The 16,350-nt window shown below is 48.4% G+C and overlaps 1 protein-coding gene across 1 annotated transcript in view; it reads left to right on the top strand.

The window, feature by feature from the left end:
- Window positions 1–16,350, top strand: part of SPECC1 (sperm antigen with calponin homology and coiled-coil domains 1) — a 205,083-nt gene that overhangs the window by 17,857 nt on the left and 170,876 nt on the right. The window contains exons 2-3 of the mRNA XM_081945396.1: window positions 3,283–3,447; window positions 15,131–15,307. Coding sequence (XP_081801522.1) covers window positions 3,376–3,447; window positions 15,131–15,307 — 249 coding nt within the window. The 5' untranslated portion in view covers window positions 3,283–3,375. The remainder of the gene's footprint in view (window positions 1–3,282; window positions 3,448–15,130; window positions 15,308–16,350) is intronic.

Here is a 16,350-nt window from a genome sequence, read left to right as displayed (position 1 = left end):
ATAGCAGAGTTGGAAAGGGACCTTGGAGGTCTTCTAGTCCAACCCCCTGTCTAGGCAGGAAACCCTATACCGTTTCAGACAGATGGCTATCCAACATCTTCTTAAAGACTTCCAGTGTTGGGACATTCACAACTTCCGGAGGCAACTTCTGTTCCACTGATTAATTGTTCTCACTGTCAGGAAGTTTCTCCTCAGTTCTAAGTTGCTTCTCTCCTTGATTAATTTCCACCCATTACTTCTTATTCTACCCTCAGGTGCCTTGGAGAATAGCTTGACTCCCTCTTCTTTGGGGCATCCCCTGTTGAGAAGGAAGAAGCAAGGGTGCATTTGGTGTGTGTGTGTGAGAGAGAGAGAGAGAGAGAATTTCTGCTGCTAAGCCCAGTGTTGTGAGCTTTCATGGTTGTTAAGCAAAAATCTACGGTCACTAAGTGAATCACATCATCATCGTTAAACAAATCCACCTTTGACTTTGCATGTCTGAGAGGGTCTCAGGTGGGAGATGACATGGCTCCAGGAAAATGCCACTGTCGCGATTACATGTCCGTTGGCAAACAAATTTTGATCCCATGACCCTAGGGATGCTGCAAACAGTCATAAGTATGAGGATTGGTCATAGCACATGTTTTAAAGCACTGTTATCATGTCCCACATGGTCCTTTTTTTCTATGAACTAGTAACCAGACGTACCCAATTCCTGCCCCCCCCCCCCAAATCCTCTTTGTGGCTCTTCTCTGCTCTCTTTCCGTTAGAACTTCTGTTTATAAGTAGCCGTGATGGTGAACCTTTTTTGCCTTGGGTACCAAAAGTACATGCGAACGCTATCACACACAGTCACGTGATTTAATTTAATGCCCCCCCCGCGCTGTTCCCCCTATGCATGCGTGTGTGACACACACCACTGCCCCCCCCGCATGTGCACATGGCTTTCTTGGAGCCTGGGGAGGGTGAAAACGGCCTCCCTTGCCCCCCACCCCACCCAGAGACCCTCCGGAGACTGGAAACAGTCCTTTTTCCGACTTCTGGTGGGCCTGGTAGGTTCGTTTGTCACCTTCCCCAGGTTCCAGAGGTTTTCTAGGAGCCTGGGGAGGGCGAAAAGTTGCCCAACACGCAAACCGGAAGTTTGGGAACAGACTTCCGGGTTGCTCATTGGGCTGTTTTTCGCCCTCCCCCGGGCTCCAGGAGGTTTCCCTGAAGTCTCCGGAGGGCGAAAAACAGCCCAACGCTTCAGAGAAGCTTCCGGAGGGTGAAAAACCGGCGAAAATCAAGGCCGAAAATCCGCTGGAGCTGACAGGGCAACACCTCGGGTGCCCTCAGAAATGACTCTGTTTGCCACCTCTGCCGTAGGTTTGCCATCCCGGATATATAGCATCACAGAGCAAACGAAGAGAACAGTCACCATGTGCTTTACTGCTCAACTCTATTAACTGCAAGAGGAAACCACTTAGAACAAACAGAACCGTAGATTGTAACCATAGATGCAAACTGAACGCTGCCACCTACTGGGTGAATGACTCTGTAGTTGTTGCAATACAAGACACATTCCGACATGTATCCCAACACTTTCCCCAATCTCAGCATCTTCTTTCTAAGAGGGGCAGATCTAGGCGCAGAAAGGTTGGGCGGGGGAGTCTGTCCGACTCATCTGCTCATTCTTGGTTTTGGGTGGTGTGCGCTACGCTGACCACAGACAAGGATCAACCCAGCCATTTCTAAACATCCACCTCCTCCTAATTGCAGGCTTTACTCTTTGAGGTCAAACTCAATATTTTTGAGGAAGGAACAAGGCAACCTTATAATCTGAAGGGAGACGGAGAAACACAGTCTCTCTTTGCAGAGAACCATGGGACATTTGGGGGGGGGGGGTCATGAGAAGCATCTGCAGTCTAGTGACACGATGCCCAGCAGGACTGCGAAGGCAGGTGGTCCTCCGACCTACAACCGTTCATTTAGTGACCGTTCAAAGTTACAACAGCCCCCCAAAAAGTGATTTATATGACTATTTTTCACACTTACGACCGTTGTGATTCAGGTACTTGGCAACTGCTTCATATTTATGATGGTTGCAGGGTCCTGGGGTCACATGATCCCCTTTTGCGACCTCCCGACGAGCAAACTCAAATGGGGAAGCCAGGTTCACTTAACAACCGTGTGACTAACTAAACAACTGAGGTGATTCACTTAACAACGGTGACAAGAAAGGTAGTCATATCACCCAGGATACATCAACCGTCATAAATATGGGTCAATTGCCACACCTCTGAATTTGGATCACATGACCATGGGGAGACTACAGTGGTTGTAAGTGTGAAAAATGGTCATGTCACTTTTTTCAGTGCCGTTGGACAGTCACTAAAGGAACTGTTGTAAGTTGAGGACTGCCTGTATTTAGAAGTCTGTTATTCTATTATTGGATGGATGGATGGATGGGAAGGAGGGAAGGAAGGAAGGAAGGAAGGATTGATTGAAATGGTCTAGGGTCTCCTGCTTGAGCAGGGGGGGCTGGACAAGAAGACCTCCGAGGTCCCTTCCAGCTCTATTCTGATTGATTGATTGATTGAAATGGTCTGGGGTCTCCTGCTTGAGCAGGGGGGGCTGGACTAGAAGACCTCTGAGGCTCCTTCCAGCTCTATTCTGATTGATTGATTGATTGATTGATTGATTGCAATGGTCTAGGGTCTCCTGCTTGAGCAGGGGGGCTGGACTAGAAGACCTCCGTGGCCCCTTCCTGTTCTATTCTGATTGATTGATTGAAATGGTCTGGGGTCTCCTGCTTGAGCAGGGGGGCTGGACTAGAAGACCTCCGTGGCCCCTTCCTGTTCTATTCTGATTGATTGATTGAAATGGTCTGGGGTCTCCTGCTTGAGCAGGGGGGCTGGACTAGAAGACCTCCGAGGTCCCTTCCTGTTCTATTCTGATTGATTGATGGATGGATTGAAGACCCATCTGCCCCTTTCTCCCTTTGCCTGCCCAGATCCGCTCCAACAATCCACAAACCGGGTCCTCTCTCCCCCCACCCCCAATGCCACCTTTCTTTAGGATAAAAGGGGGGGGGATTTCCTAACCCACCCCCCAAATTCTATTCCTGGTGATCCCCCTCATTGTCGAACACCCTTCCGATGGCCAACTGGCAGCCCCCCCACCCCTCCGTGTGCACCGGATGCCGGGGAGGGGAGGGGAAAAAGAGGGAGGGAAGAGAGAGAGAGAGAGAGAGAGAGAAGAAATGCCAGGCTTCCGTCCGTGACTGGTTCTTCTTTCTTTTTTTCTTTTCCCATCGGCGCTTAGAAGAAGCAGAAGCAGCCGCGGCGGTTTTTCTGCGGCTGTTGGCGATGTGGTTTCCCTGCCGGGGAGCTTCCTGAGCCCCGGGCTGGCCGGCAGATGCTGGCGGAGGGCTGCGGGGAGACGCAGGCGCGCCCGTGGATGCCACCCAGCGCCAGGGGCTCCCAGCAAGTAAGCGGGTGCCGGGCTCTCTCGGGCCAGGGGGAGACGGAGGGAGGGAGGGGTGCGGGGGAGGGAGGGAGGGAGGGAGGCCAGGTTTTCTGTCATCTGCCTCCTTGGGGGGGGGGGGATAGATAGGCGTTTTTAAGCGAGGAAGTAGCGGGGAGAGGAGGAGGAGGAGGAAGGGGGGGTCGTGGGAAATAGGAGTGAGGGGTTGTGAGCTGTGCAAAAGCTGCCCCTGCACGTCTCTTTTTCCCTTTCCTTTCCTTCTCTTTTCCTCTTTTCCTTCCTTTCGTGTTTTCCTTTCCTTTCCTTCCTTCTTTCCCTTTCTCATCTCCCACGTTCTCTTCCTTCCTTTCTCTCCCTTTTCTTCCTACCTTTCTTGCTTCCCCTCTTTTCCCTTTCTCTCCTTTCTTCCTCTCTTCCCTCCCTCATTCTTCCTTTCTTCCTTCCCTTTCTCCTTTTTTTCCTTTCTTCCCTCCCTCCCTCATCCTTCCTTCCCTTTCTCCTTTTTTCCTTCCTTCCCTCCCTCCCTCAACCTTCCTCCACTCTCCCTTTTTTCCTACCTTCCTTGCTTCCCCCCTTTTCCCTTTCTCTCCTTTCTTCCTCTCTTCCTCCCTTATTCTTCCTTTCTTCCTTCCCTTTCTCCTTTTTTCCTTTCTTCCCTCCCTCCCTCATCCTTCCTTCCTTCCTCTCTCCCTTTTTTCCTACCTTTCTTCCTTCCCCCCTTTTCCCTTTCTCTCCTTTCTTCCTCTCTTCCTCCCTTATTCTTCCTTTCTTCCTTCCCTTTCTCCTTTTTTCCTTTCTTCCCTTCCTCCCTCATCCTTCCTTCCTTCCTCTCTCTCTCTCCTTTTTCTTTCTACCTTCGTCCTTCCCCTCTTTTCCCTTTCTCTCCTTTCTTCCCTCCCTCCCTCGCTTTTCCCTCTCCCTCCTTCCTCCCTTCGTCCTTGGGGTGTCCTTTGCAGAAAGTCCCCCAAACCTTTTGCTGGAGGGCACAGGTGTTGGCGCTTAACCAAAGCCCTGGGTTTACACATGCGTGTGCCTGCATCTCCATCTGTGCAACCCGGGGGAATCAGAGTTAGCCGGATTAAAGGATGCCCTGTCACTTGCTGTGGATTCCCCGCGCCAACTCCCCCACCTTTGCATGTTTCCGTAGCAACAGGGAAGGTTTGGACATCTGTCTCCATGGCACCCCCCCTCCATCCTCTTTGCCCATCTCGGCTTTAAGAGAACCTTTTCTGGGATCCACAAAGGAGGATTGGGGTCCTAAGTGTGATCCCAATTACTGCTTCTGTGGAAAGAGGGGCCTTGGGGGCAGGGGCTTAGTCCAGGGGTCTCCAACCTTGGCAACTTCAAGACTGGTGGACTTCAACTCCCAGAATCCCTCAGCCGGCTTTGATTTAGGACTGGTGGACTTCAACTCCCAGAATCCCTCAGCCGGCTTTGCTTGAGGACTGGTGGACTTCAACTCCCAGAATCCCTCAGCCGGCTTTGCTTTAGGACTGGTGGACTTCAACTCCCAGAATCCCTCAGCCGGCTTTGATTTAGGACTGGTGGACTTCAACTCCCAGAATCCCTCAGCCAGCTTTGCTTTAGGACTGGTGGACTTCAACTCCCAGAATCCCTCAGCCAGCTTTGATTTAGGACTGGTGGACTTCAACTCCCAGAATCCCTCAGCCGGCTTTGTTTTAGGACTGGTTGACTTCAACTCCCAGAATCCCTCAGCCGGCTTTGCTTTAGGACTGGTGGACTTCAACTCCCAGAATCCCTCAGGCGGCTTTGCTTTAGGACTTGTAGACTTCAACTCCCAGAATCCCTCAGCCAGCTTTGCTTTAGGACTTGTAGACTTCAACTCCCAGAATCCCTCAGCCGGCTTTGCTTTAGGACTGGTGGACTTCAACTCCCAGAATCCCTCAGCCGGCTTTGCTTTAGGACTTGTAGACTTCAACTCCCAGAATCCCTCAGCCGGCTTTGCTTTAGGACTTGTAGACTTCAACTCCCAGAATCCCTCAGCCGGCTTTGCTTTAGGACTTGTAGACTTCAACTCCCAGAATCCCTCAGCCGGCTTTGATTTAGGACTGGTGGACTTCAACTCCCAGAATCCCTCAGCCGGCTTTGCTTTAGGACTGGTGGACTTCAACTCCCAGAATCCCTCAGCCGGCTTTGCTTTAGGACTGGTGGACTTCAACTCCCAGAATCCCTCAGCCAGCTTTGCTTTAGGACTTGTAGACTTTAACTCCCAGAATCCCTCAGCCGGCTTTGCTTTAGGACTTGTAGACTTCAACTCCCAGAATCCCTCAGCCGGCTTTGCTTTAGGACTGGTGGACTTCAACTCCCAGAATCCCTCAGCCGGCTTTGCTTTAGGACTGGTGGACTTCAACTCCCAGAATCCCTCAGCCGGCTTTGTTTTAGGACTTGTAGACTTCAACTCCCAGAATCCCTCAGCCGGCTTTGCTTTAGGACTTGTAGACTTCAACTCCCAGAATTCCTCAGCCAGCTTTGTTTTAGGACTGGTGGACTTCAACTCCCAGAATCCCTCAGCCGGCTTTGATTTAGGACTGGTGGACTTCAACTCCCAGAATCCCTCAGCCAGCTTTGTTTTAGGACTGGTGGACTTCAACTCCCAGAATCCCTCAGCCGGCTTTGCTTTAGGACTGGTGGACTTCAACTCCCAGAATCCCTCAGCCAGCTTTGTTTTAGGACTGGTGGACTTCAACTCCCAGAATCCCTCATCCGGCTTTGCTTTAGGACTTGTAGACTTCAACTCCCAGAATCCCTCAGCCGGCTTTGATTTAGGACTGGTGGACTTCAACTCCCAGAATCCCTCAGCCAGCTTTGTTTTAGGACTGGTGGACTTCAACTCCCAGAATCCCTCAGCCGGCTTTGCTTTAAGACTGATGGACTTCAACTCCCAGAATCCCTCAGCCGGCTTTGATTTAGGACTGGTGGACTTCAACTCCCAGAATCCCTCAGCCAGCTTTGCTTTAAGACTGATGGACTTCAACTCCCAGAATCCCTCAGCCAGCTTTGTTTTAGGACTGGTGGACTTCAACTCCCAGAATTCCTCAGCCGGCTTTGCTTTAAGACTGATGGACTTCAACTCCCAGAATCCCTCAGCCGGCTTTGATTTAGGACTGGTGGACTTCAACTCCCAGAATCCCTCAGCCGGCTTTGCTTTAGGACTGGTGGACTTCAACTCCCAGAATCCCTCAGCCGGCTTTGCTTTAAGACTTGTGGACTTCAACTCCCAGAATCCCTCAGCCGGCTTTGCTTTAGGACTGGTGGACTTCAACTCCCAGAATCCCTCAGCCAGCTTTGTTTTAGGACTTGTAGACTTCAACTCCCAGAATCCCTCAGCCGGCTTTGCTTTAGGACTGGTGGACTTCAACTCCCAGAATTCCTCAGCCGGCTTTGCTTTAGGACTGGTGGACTTCAACTCCCAGAATCCCTCAGCCGGCTTTGCTTTAAGACTGGTGGACTTCAACTCCCAGAATTCCTCAGCCGGCTTTGCTTTAGGACTGGTGGACTTCAACTCCCAGAATTCCTCAGCCGGCTTTGCTTTAGGACTGGTGGACTTCAACTCCCAGAATTCCTTAGCCGGCTTTGCTTTAGGACTGGTGGACTTCAACTCCCAGAATCCCTCAGCCGGCTTTGCTTTAAGACTGGTGGACTTCAACTCCCAGAATCCCTCAGCCGGCTTCCCCATTGATTTTGCTTGTCAAAAGGTCGCAAAAGGGGACTGGGTCATAAGTATGAGTTGGTGGCCAAGCGTCTAAATTTTGATCATGTGGCCTTGGGGGATGCGGCCACAGTTGTAAGTGTGAAAAACGCTCCTGGGTCACTTTTTCCCCCATGCCTTTGAATGGTCACTAAACAAACGGTCGTAAGTCGAGGACTACCTGTACATGGGAATCAATTATTTAAGGCCAGCCAAGCCGGCAGCTGGCCAGGAACAGGGAGCATTGGACTGGACAACTCCGACTGGCTTGGCTGGCAGGGAATAATGGGACTTACAGTCCGACACTCTGGCAGCACGCAACCCTCGGAGGGAGCCAGCAAGCCCTGGATCCATGCTGCCCTCCTGCAACCCACTCCCCACTGTGGGTGCCCCACGATGCTGCTGCTGCATATGCCACAGGGTGGGGAGGAGGGAAGCTTCGTCTGTAGCCCATCCTCCCCTGCCGCCAGACACCGCCGCAGGACTCCCCCTCCTCTGCAGCCCAGATGGGGAGGGGCGCAGGGGCTGCCTGCGAAATGCTTCTCCGGGACTTCCAGCTTGGTTAAAGGGAGGAGATCCCTGCCTCTGGTTTCTGGACCCTGGAGAGAACTGACACCCTAGTAGATATCCAGGGATGCTTTAAGAAAAAGGATCTGCCAAGGATTGGGTGGGTTTTCCTCTTCCTCCTTGGCCCAGCTCCTTCCAATTTATATTTTATGTTTCCAGGCAGGGTGGCTGTTAATGTGTGTTAATTCCTCCTGTTGCTGTCCCTGCTTTGAAATTGTCTTTGGTGTTGATGGCATGGATTTTGGCTTTTATCATTCGGTGGCTTGGGTTTGGTTTATCTTCCTGTTTTATTTTATTTATTTTTATATTTTATTATATTTTATTTCATTTCATTTCATTATTTCATTTCATTATTTCATTTCATTATTTCATTTCATTTCATTTCATTATTTCATTTCATTTTATTTCATTTTATTATTTTATTTTATTATTTTTATTTTATTTCATTTCATTATTTTACTTTATTATTTTATTTTATTATTTTTATTTTATTTTTATTTTATTATTTTTTATTTTATTATTTTTTACTTTATTATTTTATTTTATTATTTTTTATTTTGTTTCACTTCATTATTTTATTTTATTTATTTTATTTATTTTATTTATTTTATTTATTTTATTTATTTTATTTATTTTATTTATTTTATTTATTTTATTTATTTTATTTATTTTATTTATTTATTTTATTTATTTTATTTATTTTATTTATTTTATTTTATTTATTTCATTTATTTCATTTCATTTTATTTATTTCATTTATTTCATTTTTATTTCTGAGCTGAAAAGCCTAGTTTGCATCTCTGAGCAGAGGAGATTCACCCAGGCTGAATGAATTTCAGTTTTTTTTTAACCTTCATCCATGTCTCACTGTGCTTCCCCCCCCCTTTTTTTTTTTTAAAGCATTTGAAAAGTTCTCTTCAGTCTTAGCTAAAGCCTTAACACAAAGCCATTTCTAAAAAGGGGGTGGGGGCAGTGAATGGAAGATCCCCTTTGTCCTCTGGTTTCCAATGAAAAAGTGCCACAGGAAAGGAAAAATGATGCGGAAGGCAGAGGGGAAAAAGCAGATTTGGTACTTAAAATCCCCCTCAAAAAAAATTATAATAACCAATAGAGAATTTTAGAATTTAGAACAACAGAGTTGGAAGGGACCTTGGAGGTCATCTAGTCCAACCCCTGCTGAGTCAGGGAAGCCCTACACCACTTCAGACAAATGATTGTCCAATTTCTTCTTTAAAACTTTCACTGTTAGAGCATTCACAACTTCTGGTGGCCAGCTGTTCCACTGATTAATTGTTCTAACTGTCAGGGAATTTCTCCTTAGTTCTACGCTGATTAGTGTCCATCCATTGCTTCTTCTCCTGCCCTCTGGTGCTGTTCTCCAAACAGGTGGACCCCCTCTTCTTTGGGGCAGCCCCTTAAACATTGGAAGATGCTGTCATGTCTCCCCTAAATCCTTCTTTTCTCTACACTGCAGCCGTTCTTGAGAATAGAAATAGAATAGAATAACTGAGTTGGAAGGGACCTTGGAGGTCTTCTAGTCCATCCCCTTGCTTAGGCAGGAAACCCTGCACCACTTCAGACAAAGGCTTGTCCAACATCTTAAAAACTTCCAGTGTTGAAGCACCCAAAACTTCTGAGATGGAAATAGCTTGTTTGTAGCTCTGGAGGAGAGGTTTTTTTTTATTTTTTTTATTTTTTTGTTCTCTATATACAATTATAGGAATACATTCACATGGTTATTATTCTTTTTTTACATTCATGGTTCTTATACATTTGTAGAATTATAATATTCCATTTGGGTTGCTTTGTTTACCATCCCTCGCCTGTTTTGACACCACTTTCTTTTCCCTTTCTTTTCTCCCTCCCTCCCTTCTCTACTTCCTTCCTCCTCTCCTTTCCCTTCCTACTTCCCTTACCTCTCCCCTGCTCCTCTCTTCCTCTTCCCCTTCCTACCCTCTCTCTTTCTCTCTTTCTCTCCTTCTCCCTTCCATCTTCCTCTCCTCCTCACTATCTTCCTTCCCTCCTCTTCCTCTCCTCTCCTCTCTTTCTTTCTCTCCCTCCCTCCCTTCTCTACTTTCTTCTTTCCTCGTCTCTTTTCCCTTCCTTCTTCCCTTACCTCTCCCCTCCTCCTCTTTTCCCCTTCCCCTTCCTACCCTCTCTCCTTCTCTCTTTCTCTCCTTCTCCCTTCCATCTTCCTCACTCCTTCCCTCCTCTCATCTCCTCTCCTCTCTTCCTTTCTCTCCCTCCCTCCCTTCTCTACTTCCTTCCTTCCTCCTCTCCTTTCCCTTCCCTCTTCCCTTATCCCTCCCCTCCTCCTCTCTTCCTCTTCCCCTTCCTACCCTGTCTCCTTCTCCCTTCCATCTTCCTCTCCTCCTCACTATCTTCCTTCCCTCCTCTACCTCTCATCTCTGGAGGAGAGTTTTAACACAGCAGATTTGACCAGTGGCCGTCCTCTCACTTCCTTTCCCACGCCACGAGTAAAGCTGGCTTCTGCCCCCCCCCCGCCTCCCCCTCTTTCACGTGTCTTCCACGTGGCTTGCTCCATCCACTCCTTTCTTCTTCTTCTTCTTTCCTTTTGGGTTATCTGAGGTCCTCACTTCCTGTTTCAGTGGATTAATTCACACAGGTCTGAGGGATGGTTCCACATTCAGAAGCTTTCATGGCTAAGGTGGGACTAGAACTCCCAGTCTCCTGGTGATTGAACCAAAGTCACCCAGCCAATTTTCATGCCTAAGATGGCACTAGAACTCCCAGTCTCCTGGTGATTGGCTCAAAGTCACCCAGCCAATTTTCATGCCTGAGATGGCACTAGAACTCCCAGTCTCCTGGTGATTGGCTCAAAGTCACCCAGCCAATTTTCATGCCTGAGATGGCACTAGAACTCCCAGTCTCCTGGTGATTGAACCAAAGTCACCCAGCCAATTTTCATGCCTAAGATGGCACTAGAACCCCCAGTCTCCTGGTGATTGGCTCAAAGTCACCCAGCCAATTTTCATGCCTGAGATGGCACTAGAGCTCCCAGTCTCCTGGTGATTGGCTCAAAGTCACCCAGCCAATTTTCATGCCTGAGATGGCACTAGAACTCCCAGTCTGCTGGTGATTGGCTCAAAGTCACCCAGCCAATTTTCATGCCTGACATGGCACTAGAACTCCCAGTCTCCTGGTGATTGGCTCAAAGTCACCCAGCCAATTTTCATGCCTGAGATGGCACTAGAACTCCCAGTCTGCTGGTGATTGGCTCAAAGTCATCCAGCCAATTTTCATGCCTGAGATGGCACTAGAACTCCCAGTCTCCTGGTGATTGGCTCAAAGTCACCCAGCCAATTTTCATGCCTGAGACGGCACTAGAACTCCCAGTCTCCTGGTGATTGACCCAAAGTCACCCAGCTTTCATGCTAAGATGGCACTAGAACTCCCAGTCTCCTGGTGATTGGCTCAAAGTCACCCAGCCAATTTTCATGGCTGAGACTGGACTAGAACTCCCAGTCTCCTGGTGATTGACCCAAAATCACCCAGCTTTCATGCCTAACACAGGACTAGAACTCCCAGTCTCCTGATGATCGGCTCAGTCATCCAGCCAATTTTCATGCCTGGTTCAAAGACACCCAGATTTCATGCCTGAGGCAGGACTAGAACTTCCAGCTCCCTCTTTCTAGGCGAGTGCTTTAAGCACTAGATCAAAATAGCTCTCAAATTTATATTAAAGACAGATCTGGGTGTGTGATGATTAGCCATTATAGGGGTGGGGGTTTAAACTCAAGGCCTGGGGGCTGAATCCGACCCGTGGGAGACTGTCCTAGCCAAAAACGGAGCTTGGGAGGGATCATGAGTGATGTTGAGCTGGCAAGTCCCCCCCCCCTGCCTTCCCCCACCCCCAAGTAAAACAACCTATCAATGAAATTTGACACCCCTGTGTTAGGAGTCTTGTCCCCAGGTCATTGTGTAACATTATTGTGTAAGCTCACAGTAACTGTGAATCGGGGATCTTGGAGTCCTAGTGGACAACCAGTCAAATAGGAGCCAGCCGTGTGCAGCAGCTGCCAAAAAAGCCAACACAGTTCTAGGCTGCATAACACAGGGAGAGAATCAAGATCACGTGAAGGGTTAATACCACTTTACAAGGCCTTGGGAAGGCCACGCTTGGAATATTTGCATTCAGTTTTGGTCACCACGATGTAGAAAAGATGCTGAGACTCTAGAAAGAGTGCAGAGAAGAGCAACAAAGATGATTAGGGGACTGGAGACTAAAACATATGAAGAACGGTTGCAGGAACTGGGTAGGTCTAGCTTAAGAGAAAGAAGGACTAGGGGAGACATGATAGCAGTCTTCCAATATCTCAGGGGTTGCTCTAAAGAAGAGGGAGTCAAACTATTCTCCAAGGCACCTGAGGGCAGGACAAGAAGCAATGGGTGGAAACTAATCAAGGAGAGAAGCAACCTAGAACTGAGGAGAAATTTCCTGACAGTGAGGACAATTAATCCGTGGAACAGAAGTTGCCTCCAGAAGTTGTGAATGCCCCAACACTGGAAGTCTTTAAGAAGATATTGGAGAGCCATTTGTCTGGAACGGTATAGGGTTTCCTGCCTAGGCAGGGGGTTGGACTAGAAGACCTCCAAGGTCCCTTCCAACTCTGCTATTGTATTGTATAAACCCAAGAAAGAGTGCAGAGAAGAGCAACAAAGAGGATTAGGGGACTGAAGACTAAAACATATGAAGAACAGTTGCAGGAAGTGGGTATGTTTAGCTTAAGAGAAAGAAGGACCAGGGGAGACAGGATAGCAGTCTTCCAATATCTCAGGGGTTGCCCCAAAGAAGAGGGAGTCAAACTATTCTGGGGAGTTCTGGGACTAAAGGTCCACCCCTCTTAAATTTACTAAACTTGAGAAATGCTGCTTTCATGTCGTCTTCTGAGCTGAGCTGTAACTGACGAAAACCTCTTAGTTCTTCCGGGTGACATTTGCTACCCAAGTCTGGATGCCAGGAGCCCCACCCAGATGCTGCCTGGAATTCTAGAAAGGTCTCTCTGTCTCCCTCTCTCTTTCTCTCTCTCTCTGTCTCTCTCTCTGTCTCTCTTCTTTCTCTCTCTCCCTCTCTCTCTCTCTCTTTGTGTCTTTTTTTCTCTTTCTGTCTCTCTCTCTCTCTTTCTCTCTCTTTCTTTCTCTCTCTCTTTCTTTCTCTTTCTCTCTCTGTCTCTCTCTCTCTTTCTCTCTCTGTCTCTGTCTTTCTTTCTCTCTCTCTTTCTTTCTCTTTCTCTCTCTGTCTCTGTCTTTCTTTCTCTCTCTCTCTCTTTCTCTCTCTTTCTTTCTCTTTCTCTCTCTGTCTCTCTCTCTCTTTCTCTTTCTCTCTCTGTCTCTGTCTTTCTTTCTCTCTCTCTTTCTTTCTCTTTCTCTCTCTGTCTCTCTTTCTCTTTCTCTCTCTGTCTGTCTTTCTTTCTCTCTCTCTTTCTGTCTCTCTCTCTCTCTTTCTCTCTCTTTCTTTCTCTTTCTCTCTCTGTCTCTGTCTTTCTTTCTCTCTCTCTCTTTCTTTCTCTTTCTCTCTTTCTCTCTCTTTCTTTCTCTTTCTCTCTCTCTCTCTTTCTTTCTCTTTCTCTCTCTGTCTCTCTCTCTGTGTCTTTCTCTCTCTCTCTCTCTTTCTGTCTCTGTCTCTCTGTCTCTGTCTTTTTTTCTCTTTTTGACTTTCTCTCTGTCTCTCTCTCTCTCTGTCTCTCTCTCTTTCTCTCTCTTTCTTTCTTTCTCTCTCTGTCTCTGTCTCTCTCTGTGTATCTTTCTCTCTCTCTGTCTCTCTCTGTCTTTTTTCTCTTTCTGTCTCTCTCTCTGTCTCTCGCTTTCTCTCTCTCTCTCTGTCTCTCTTTCTCTCTTTTTCTTTTTCTCTGTCTCTCTCTCGGTCTCTCTGTCTCTGTCTCTGTCTCTCTCTCTCTCTCTCTCTCTCTGTGAATATCTCCTAATTCTCCACTGCTTACCCACCTGACTTCCCAAGATGTTTTTTTTTTGCCATGTGGTACTAAAGCCACACCAGGAAGTTTGGAGCTAAACAAGGAACAGAATCCCGGGGAGGCAGGCAGGCTTAACTCCTTCGTGGCGTGCAAAAGAAAGGGAGTGTTTTGCACACGCTCGGAAATGGTTGCGGTTGTTTTGAGTGCGGTTTGGAGGATAGGAAGTGTGCAAGATGCACTCGGTGCCACAGGGCAGTCTTTGCATGGGGTGCAAAGGGTCTGTTTAGATCTTTTTTGGGGGGAGGGGAAGGACACACAGGGAGTCCTTGACTTACAGCCATTCATTTAGGGACCGTCCAAAGTTACGACGGCACTGGAAAAAGCGACTCAGGGATGGTTTTTCACACTTATGAGCGTTGCAGAAGCCCCGAGATCACGCGATCGAAATCCAGTCGCTTGGCAAGTGGCTGATGTTGTAGAAATGGAGGGAATGTATAAAGAAAACTCTGCGATCCCCTCATCTTCGCCCCGGGGCTTCAATGGGAATGAATAAAAGCCCCCACCAAGTTCTCCAGGTGTTTTGTTCTTCTCCACCACTGGACGTTTTAAAGAAGAGATCAGACAGCCATTTTCCTGGAATGGCATAAGGTCTCCTGCTTGAGCCGTGGGGTTGGACTAGAAGACCTCCAAGGTCCCTTCCAGCTCTTTTATTCATCTCTCCCTTCCTTCCCTTCCTCCCTTCTCCACCACTGGAGATTTGTAAGAAGAGACTGGGCAGCCACCTGTCTGAAATGGTATTGGGTCTCCTGCTTGAGCAGGGGGCTGGACTAGAAGACCTCCAAGGTCCCTTCCAGCTCTGTTATTCTCCCTCCCTCCCTCCCTTCCTCCCTCCCTTCCTTCACCACTGGAGATTTTTAAGAAGAGACTGGACAGACATCTGAAATGGTAGAAGCTAGCTATTTGTCTGAAACGGTATAGGGTTTCCTGCCTAGGCAGGGGGTTGGACTAGAAGGCCTCCAAGGTCCCTTCCAACTCTACTATTGTATTATTAAGGTTCTCCTGCTTGAGCAGGAGGTTGGACTAGAAGACTTACAATTCTATGATTCAGGAAGGAAGGTTAGGAGGAAGGGAGAAAGATTTGGGAGAGGGAAGGAAGGAGAGAAAGGGGAAGGGAGGAGGATGAGAAAGTGGAAAGAGGAGAAGGAAGGAAGGAAGGGGAGGGAGGAAGAATAGTGGAAGAAAGAGAGGAAGGAGGTTGGGAGGAGGAGGGAGGGAGGAAGAATGGGAAGAAAGGAAGGAAGGAAGAAAGAATAGTGGCAGAGAGGGAGGGAGGGAGGAAGGAAGGGAAGGTGGAGGAGGAGTCCCCTCCCTAAAGATGGCTGAAGGGGAATTCTGGGAGTTGAAGTCCACCCATCTTGCCAACCCATTAATGGCCCCTTCCCCCCCTCTTTTCCCACCCCACGTCTCTCTTTCGCAGGGCGAGGCTTCTTCCTGCCGTACAATGAAGGGGGCGGCCAGGCCGTGGGGAGTCGTGGCCAAACCGGGGAGCCACGCCACTGAACGAGGAGGAAAACCACCGCCTGCCACTGCCACGGGGACCTTGAGACCCTCCAAGTCTTCCACCTCGCTGGCTTTCGACTCGCGGCTGAGCAAGGTGCGTGCAAGAATTGTGCCCTCCAGAGGGGTACAGGTGGTCCTCGACTTACGACTGCAACAGATCCCCAAATTTTCCGTGGCTGAGTGAGACCGTTGTTAAGTGAGTTTTTCCCCCTTTTACGACCTTCCTTGCCTCGGTGGTTGAGTGAATCCCCGCCATTGTTAAGTTAGTCGCACAGTCGTTAAATGAATAACTGGCTTTCCCGTTGACTTCGCTTGCCGCAAATGAGGCTCATGTGTCCGCCTCCCTCGTCCCAGGACAGTGCGACCGTCATAAATGTGAGTCAGGTGCCAAAGCTCTGAAATTCGAGCACAAGGATGCTGAAACGGTCGTAAATGTGAAAAACAGGTCCCAAGTCATTTTTTTTTTGTCAGTGCCGTTGTAACTTCGGACGGTCACTAAATGAACGATTGTAAATTGAGGACTACCTGTATAGATCCAATCTCGGGGATTATGGCTATTCCCCCCAAAACGGTCAACTGCCAGGTTGTTTCCTAATCTTCTCCTGCTTGAGCTGGGGGGGGGGGGGGGGGGCTCGACTGGATGACCTCCAAGGTCCCTTCCAACTCTGTTATTCTGTTAAATTCCCTGAAAAATCAACCAGGATGGGAAAATGTTCTTCCCATTCTTCCTGGGCTGATTATTTTATTATCTCCTGAGCCTTTTGAAGGCAGCTTCCCCAAAAGATACGGGCAGAAATGCAATATTGTGAATTTCAGAGCTATTATGGGATACCTCCGGCTTCCTTGCACCAATGTTTTACCTCGGAAGCAACTTGGGAAGCAGAGGGGAAAAATGGGGGATTTTCCTACAGAACGTAATAGTTGAACACCGGAGTTTTGTTCGGGGTACCCGGTGATGTTTGTAAGGAGGGAGAAAATGATGTGTTTTTACAATTGGGGGGGGGGGGGGGAGGCAGAGTTTGCTGCCTTCTTAAATGTGGCTCAGAGGTGGGGAGGGGGTGCCCATATTGGCAAGGGTTTGAGCCCACCCCATGAGACCTCCTGATGCAGAGGCTCAGACGGTTTCTTGGGTTGAGC

This window comes from Natrix helvetica (genome assembly GCF_964273705.1).
Source record: "Natrix helvetica genome assembly, chromosome: 2".
In the NCBI taxonomy this organism is placed as follows: domain Eukaryota; kingdom Metazoa; phylum Chordata; class Lepidosauria; order Squamata; family Natricidae; genus Natrix; species Natrix helvetica.
This window is presented reverse-complemented; position numbering and strand designations above follow the sequence as displayed.